Here is a 6,650-nt window from a genome sequence, read left to right on the forward strand (position 1 = left end):
TACAACCAGGGTTCCTCAGGGTTAATCTGCTTAAGCAACTCACAGAACTCACTGCTTATAGTTCTTTGTTTACAGTTTTATTAAGAAAGATATTACAATTCTTCTGCCTCAGCCTTTGTGAGCTGGTATTACAGGTGTGTGGACACTGCACCTGGGTTTTTGGTGGTACTGGTACTGATCCTATGCTGGGCAAACACTCCACACTGAACTACATCCCCAGCCCTTTATTAACGATTTTTCAAATAGGGTCTCACTAAGCGCCCAGGATGGTTTCAAATCTACCTGTCCTGCTTTAGACTCCTGAGAAGCTGGAATCAATGGGGTACCACATCAAGCCCCCTGTGTGTTTCTACGGAGGCTTCCTTGCACTGGCATGCTTACCAACAGACTGGGTGGGGAATCCCAGCACGGCTGTCTGTTCAGCTTTGTCTTGGCCTCTTGGTGCAGCTTTCCTCCCTTGAGGGTATGGGGCAGGATCCCTCTGGAATGGGGGTCTTAAGACCTACTATTCCAACAGGTAGGTCAGAGAATTTATTTCTTGGTGATGCTGGGAACTGATTCCAAGACCTCAAGCATGCTGTGCTAGACAAGCACTTACCACTGACCCACACACTCAGGCCCCACAGAATACCTTTATGGCCAGGTAAAGGCAGAGGAAGATTAAAGGGAATTAGACGCCATGAAGAGTAGACATAAACCAAAGAATAGATGTTGCCTGAAACAGAAGCTCTCTCATCCGATGCTTTCACTGAATACCTGTATATGAAGCGATATGGACAAAGACCCACCATGGTAGCCACCCAGAGCAGAACCTCCAGAGTGCTGTGAGACGCCACGCTCGCTCTCACCCCCAGCAGAGGCTTCACTCTCATCCTAGAGCCCTGGCTTCTTGGCAGCCACCAGCAGGCCCTGGTTTAGGGAGCGTGTAAGCAGGGCTGCAAAGGGCCACCAGGGGCCTGGTTTTCTTCAGCAAGTCTATTCCAAAAGGGCATCAAGGCTGGAAAGGAGGACAAAGCCTAGTTCTAGGGATTGCTCTTGGCTGTCCACAGAACCGCAAAGCTGCACTGCCACTGTGGCCCCATAGGAGCCAAAGCTGTACTGGCCATCTAGGTCACCAGACTGGGTGGTACTGAACCCAAACAGAGCACAAACCCAAAGGCCTTTTTTCTAAGAAAAGTCTCCTGCTATCTACAGGGTGGCACCCCATAGACCAAGTTTTATTCTTTATGGAACAGTCAGTTCCCAGCACCCACACTTGGCTTCGTCAACAGCAAAAATAAATAACTGCTTCCTCCAGAGGGGCAGTAGCAATTCTGCATGGTGTGATGGAGACGCAGAACGTGCTAGAAGGCCTTCGGTCCTGAGTCCCCGAGTCAGTCATCTTCGTTATCCTCTGATTCCTCTGAGGATTCAGATGCGCTTTCTGGCAAGTCATCTCCCATCTGCTGGAATCTTCCAGACTGTGCATCCCACATGTATTTGATGGTCACCTTGAATTCAGCCATCTCATACCCAAAAAGCTTCTGCAAAGGGAAGTAAGAGTGAGGAGAAGAGTATGACTCTAGGCACACGGGAACACTTGCAGCGGGTGACAGGTGGCATCCCTCCTACCAGAGCCCTTGTGTCCCAGACTCACCAGGACGCGGGCCTGCTCCGGGGTCAGCACATCACCCTCCTTGCACACCTCGTAGTCAGACAGCAGGGTCACCACGCCTGCAGGAGGGTAGCCACGTTACTCCTGCACAAAGGCCTGCATGACACCTTCTGCCACTGCAGCAGGAGCTAAGCATGTGGTGAGAGCTCATCGTCCCCATGGCTCATACTCAGTGGGACAGTGGCTGCCGCCTCAAAGCTCCTTAAGTGCTGTACTCTGGTTTTAACTCACTGTCCACTCCAACTAGGAGGGGGGCACTCGACTCCATTTTCACATGAGAAAACAGAGGCTTGCCCAGCCAGGAAGGGGAGAGCCTGTGTGCGCGTGCTCCTGGGCTCTGGGCCGTGGCTCTCAGCTCTAGGGACTGTCCGTACCTCTCTTGAGGGCAGTGGGCAGGCCCAGCTGCCTCAGCTGTGGCTCCATGGAGTGGGGGAACTGCTCCAGGGGCCCTGGATCCAGGCTCACGGTGAAAGTTGCTTTGTTGCCAGCTCGGGCAAAGTCCATTTCTGTGTATTTTGTGAACCACCTTGGGGAAAAGAGGAGTAAGAGGTCGGGGGAGGTTCCAGACTGGGCCACCAGCCAGCTGAGGTCAGGTCCTCCCAGCTAGTGTGCTGGGGCCCTGTAGCCAGGCTGGTCACCATGCTGGAGAGAACAAAGATGCCTCTGGTCACAGGCCCCTGGTCTCAGTAAGAGGCTTCCAGAAGCCAGCTCCGACTTGATGCCCTTGGGATCCTCCTACCTTCCCTCCCTCTGTTCCTCACCAGCACTTACTCATTCACCTCCTCCTTTGTGCGGTTGGTAAAAAGAAGACCAACTTCACCCCTCAACTTCTTGCTGACCTGCAAACCAAAAGTGAGCCCTGATTCTCTACTGGGGGTGGTCTTGTCCCCCAGGGGACACCTGACAATGTTGAAGACACACACACACAGACACACACCCACACCCCTCCTCACATCTCAAGGTGAAGGGAGAACCCAAAGCTGTAAGACATGCAGGTGTGTCGATGGGCTGGCCACATGGCTGGAGGAGGTGGGTGTGGCACGTGGGAGCGGCTGGAGAGAAGGCAGCTTAGCCTCAGCCCCTCCCTGTGAGGGCCAGTGATTTACCTGGTGCAGGTTGTCTTTGTATTCATCAGACGGGCTTCGGCCCAAGGCCACCATCATCACCTTGTTTTTGCCAAAGAACATCCTACCAAGAAAAAGAGGGGGCTGTGAAGGAAGGCCCTGCCTCTCCATTAAATCCTCTAATTCACAGGAGCCCAGGCCCAAGTACGCCAGGAGGCATGGCTAGAGGCGCCTAGGTCTCCACACGGCCCATCATGCTCTGCCAGCCCAGGGTTCCTTCATTGTCTTCCTACCACAGGAACCAACACTGGCGACATCCTTCCACAGGCCCACCCTGAGCGCCACGGAACGATCCCTCCTCATCTGGATATGGGCAGAGGCACATCTAGCAGTCTCCACCAGCGCTGGTACAGCACGACCAACCCCACAGCTGTATTTTTTTTTTTAATTTTTTTAAAAATTGTTGATGGACCTTTATTTATTTTTATGTGGTGCTGAGAATCTAACCCAGTGCATCATACATACTAGGCAGGTGCTCTATCACTGGGCCACCACCCCAGCCCCTTATAGCTGGTTCTTGAGCAGCGTGGCACCTTTGCCACTCCAAGGAGTCCTCTTCTCTCTGCCCACTCACCGGCTGTGTTTCCAGGCATTCCTGATGTCCTTCAGCTTGCTGTTCCTCATGTTGGCCACAGAGAAAATGAAGAGGTACTTGTATGTGTCCACACATTTCCGAAGCTGTGGGACAATTCATGAGGCTCTGGAGTTCAAGGGGCAGCATGGGTAGGGCAACTGTAGCCTCAGATGGGAGAGAACCTGCTCTAGCCTTTTTTTTTTTTGGATTGAACCCTGGGGGGCTTAACCACTGAGCCACACCCCCAGCCCCTTTTTATATTTTATTTAAGCCTTGTTACTTTTCGGGGAGGCAGCTTATTTATACTGCTTTACCTATGTTGCAAGCCAAAGCCATCAGGAGGTGGAATTCCATTCTCTCTCTCTCTCTCTCTCTCTGGTACTGGGGATTGAACCAGGGGTACTACCAACCACTGAGTCACATCTCCAGCCCTTTTTATATTTTATTTTGAGATAGAGGCTTGCTAAGTTTCTTATGGCTTCACTAAATTGCTGAGGCTGGCTTTGAACTCACAATCCTCCTGCCTCAGCCTCCTAAGCTGCTGGGATTACAGGTGTGTGCTACCATGCCCAGCAAAGCATTCCACATTTCTTTTGGTACCAGGGATTGAACTCAGAGGCACTTGATCACTGAGTCACATCCCAGTCCTATTGGGTATTTTATTTAGAGACAAAGTCTCACTGAGTTGCTTAGCACCTTGGTTTTACTGGGGCTGGCTTTGAACTCCTGATCCTCAAACTTCAGTCTCCCAAGGTGCTGGGATTACAGATGTGAGCCACCTTGCCAGACATAGAGTTCCATTCTTAAGGAATGAAATCTCTGTTTAGCAGGTGACTGAGTGCTCTTGACCTATTGTAGCCCAGGACTGGCAGGTCAGAAGTAGTGCAGATAGGTGGGTGCAGTCACCTGGACCTGGTAACTAGGTAGTCTGACTTTGGGTAGGCAAACAAACCTGGTGAAGCTTCAGTTACCCCAACAACAAATCAGCAATAACATAATTTAGTATCTATGTTACAGGAATGCTAGGAGGGAAAGATTTATGCTGAGACAGTCAGCACAGTGCTAGGCACAAAGGAGGAGCTCAAGCAAAGCTGGAGATCCCCATGACGGGAATTTTTATTGGTATTACTGCTGCTAAAGGAAAAAGGGCTCAATCATCAGTTTTGTTTTCCTTAAAAAACAAAAACAAAACCTCCCTCCAGTAAGCTCCCCTAGCAAACAGTCCTATCCCTACCTTTATAATCCAAACACAAGCACTAAAAGAAGAAAAAGAACGACTTCTTACCTCTTCTATCAAGTTCTGTTTCAGTTCCAACCCTTTCTTGGTGGTTTTGGTTAAGGAAACTAATAAATACAAAGAAGAAAAAAGAATGGTGAGAGATGAGTCTGGATGTCTTGAAGACTTATTTTCTAGCATGCAAGGCCATTCCCAGGCTCTGTGGAGTGACCACTCTCTAGTGTTCTTGGGCCTGGTGATTCCTAGGCACATCTCCTGTAAGTTATACAAACTAACCACAGCAGTAGGGGGCCAGGCTTGTCTTGCTGTTGGAGTGCCCCTCACCTGCTGGTTGAGGTAGATTCCTTTCTGCTCTTGGCCATGGTGCACAGAGGCCATCAATGGTTGGCCTCAGAATGCTAAATCTGGGGACTGTATATCTCCTATTGCATACATGCACTTTAGAATGTAGCAATGCCTTTTGAGGAAGGGACAAGTACCTCCACTGTATAAATAACTGGGGCTCAATTTGCTCCCAGTCCAGGAGAATTTGGGTTTGGCCAGATCTGACCAGGGATCAACCCACAGAATCAAATTATTCCACAAACACCAAAGCACCATCTGCAAAGCCTTGAGTGCTCCTGACAAGCGGCCTGGTCCCCTCTATTCATCCTGCCTGGTACTCACAGTCCTTAAAAGGCGCACATAGTAAAAGGCACTCAATACCAGTCACTGGCAAGTGCAGCAAAGGAGGGCAAACGAAATACAACTGGCAACATCCGAACACTTTCACTGCTGCGACTTTGGTCCAATGCAGCATTACTGCCGGCCTTGCGGCTTTCATCCTTGCCCTCCAACCCCATCTTCCAGTGCTATTCTCAACAAGGCAACTAGAGTGAGCCTTTAAAAGCCAAGTTAAACCATGCTATTCCTCCCCTCAAGCTCCAGGATGTCCACCCATTTCACCTGCGTGTGAAAGCCAATTCCTTACAAAGGTCTATGAAGCCCTTCCCCAACTCCATTTTGCCCACTCTGCTCCAGCCACACTGGCCTATTGTCCCACAACACGTCAACCATGCACCCACTTTAAGCCCTTTGCACTTCTTGCTCCCTTCACTTGGAATAAACTTCTCCCAGATATCTCCACTGGTTGCTTGCTTCCTTTCCTCAGACTTCTGCTCATTTGTCACCTCATCACTTTCCTGAGGGCATTATACAAAATAATGTCACCTCTGCCTTCTCTTTACCCTACTCTTACTCATCACCACCTGACAAACACTCAATTGGGGGGTGGGGGATATATTTATTTCCCGACTAGGCCCTTCCTGTAACTGCTGTATTTTCCCACACCTACAGTGCCAGGCCCCTATACATTTGTTTGAATGTGCCAGAGGTCCGCCGCGAGGCTCACGGCAGCATAGTAAAGGTGGTCGGGAACGCTCTCAGAAGGTGCCCGTAAACTGACAACCAAGAAGGGACCAGCCCCATGAAAAAAGAAGCACAAGTATACCAAGAAGAGACTGCAAAGCGCCAGACGTGGCAAAAAGCCTGTGCTGAAAGAAGGGAAAGGAAACCGGGGTGGCAGGAGCCCAGAGAACGAAGGGACACGGGAAGGGGCTGAGGGGGAAAACGTGGGCCAAAATCGACATCGGGCACAGCCCAGGTGTTTGGGATCTGCCTTTCCGCCCAGGAGAGCTGCGAGAGCCCTCGAGGCCATGCAAAGTCTCCGATCCCTGGACCCGTCCAGGCTCCAGCTCCCTCCCGTGACTCCGCCGCCCCAATCCTCCACCCGCGGATGCTCCAGCGTCCCTCTCCGTGTCCTCGCCCGCCAGAGCCCCCCCAAGATCCCGATGCCCCCTTCGCCCACCTTTCTTGTCACGCTTGGATTTGGGCATCTCGTTGAAGCCACGTGCGGCACTCGGCGATGTGGGCCGACAGGACGCGGCGCGCGGACCTCTGAGACGGCCCTCGGGGGCGGCCCTCGCGTGTGCCTGACCCAATCGGCTCTGCGACTCGCCTCTTCCTCCGGCGCTTGCAGAGCGACTTCCCGGAAGTCCCGGAGGCCTCCAAGTCCCGAGCACA

The 6,650-nt window shown here is 51.6% G+C and overlaps 1 protein-coding gene across 2 annotated transcripts; it reads right to left on the reverse strand.

Moving 5' to 3' along the window:
* Positions 1–55: 55 nt before the first annotated feature.
* On the reverse strand, positions 56–6,590 carry Mrto4 (MRT4 homolog, ribosome maturation factor). Of its 2 annotated transcripts, XM_046469099.2 has the most exons (8): positions 6,436–6,590; positions 4,638–4,696; positions 3,353–3,456; positions 2,761–2,842; positions 2,426–2,493; positions 2,029–2,180; positions 1,637–1,713; positions 56–1,523 (listed from the first exon to the last, which is right to left on the reverse strand). In XM_046469099.2, exons 1-8 carry the CDS (start codon positions 6,461–6,463, stop codon positions 1,374–1,376), a joined length of 720 nt encoding a protein of 239 aa, XP_046325055.1. In that variant the 5' UTR covers positions 6,464–6,590; the 3' UTR covers positions 56–1,373. The 2 variants fall into 2 exon arrangements, with proteins under 2 accessions (XP_046325055.1, XP_046325056.1); XM_046469100.2 differs by lacking the exon at positions 6,436–6,590 and having other exon boundaries at positions 3,353–3,478; positions 4,638–4,688.
* Between the last annotated feature and the right edge of the window lie 60 nt (positions 6,591–6,650).

This window comes from Marmota monax, unplaced genomic scaffold, assembly GCF_021218885.2.
Source record: "Marmota monax isolate L192 unplaced genomic scaffold, Marmota_monax_Labrador192_F-V1.1 WCK01_AAM20220418_F8-fsc00008, whole genome shotgun sequence".
Classification (NCBI taxonomy): Eukaryota; Metazoa; Chordata; class Mammalia; order Rodentia; family Sciuridae; genus Marmota; species Marmota monax.

Bases quoted from the DNA above. Each gene is read 5' to 3' on its own strand.
- Mrto4 (XM_046469099.2), bottom strand. From the start codon at position 6,463: ATGCCCAAATCCAAGCGTGACAAGAAAG. The intron at 1,714-2,028 runs GTACGGACAGTC...ACCCTCCTGCAG, and splicing joins GCCCACTGCCCTCAAGAGAG to GCGTGGTGACCCTGCTGTCT. The intron at 1,524-1,636 runs GTGAGTCTGGGA...TTCCCTTTGCAG, and splicing joins CGGAGCAGGCCCGCGTCCTG to AAGCTTTTTGGGTATGAGAT.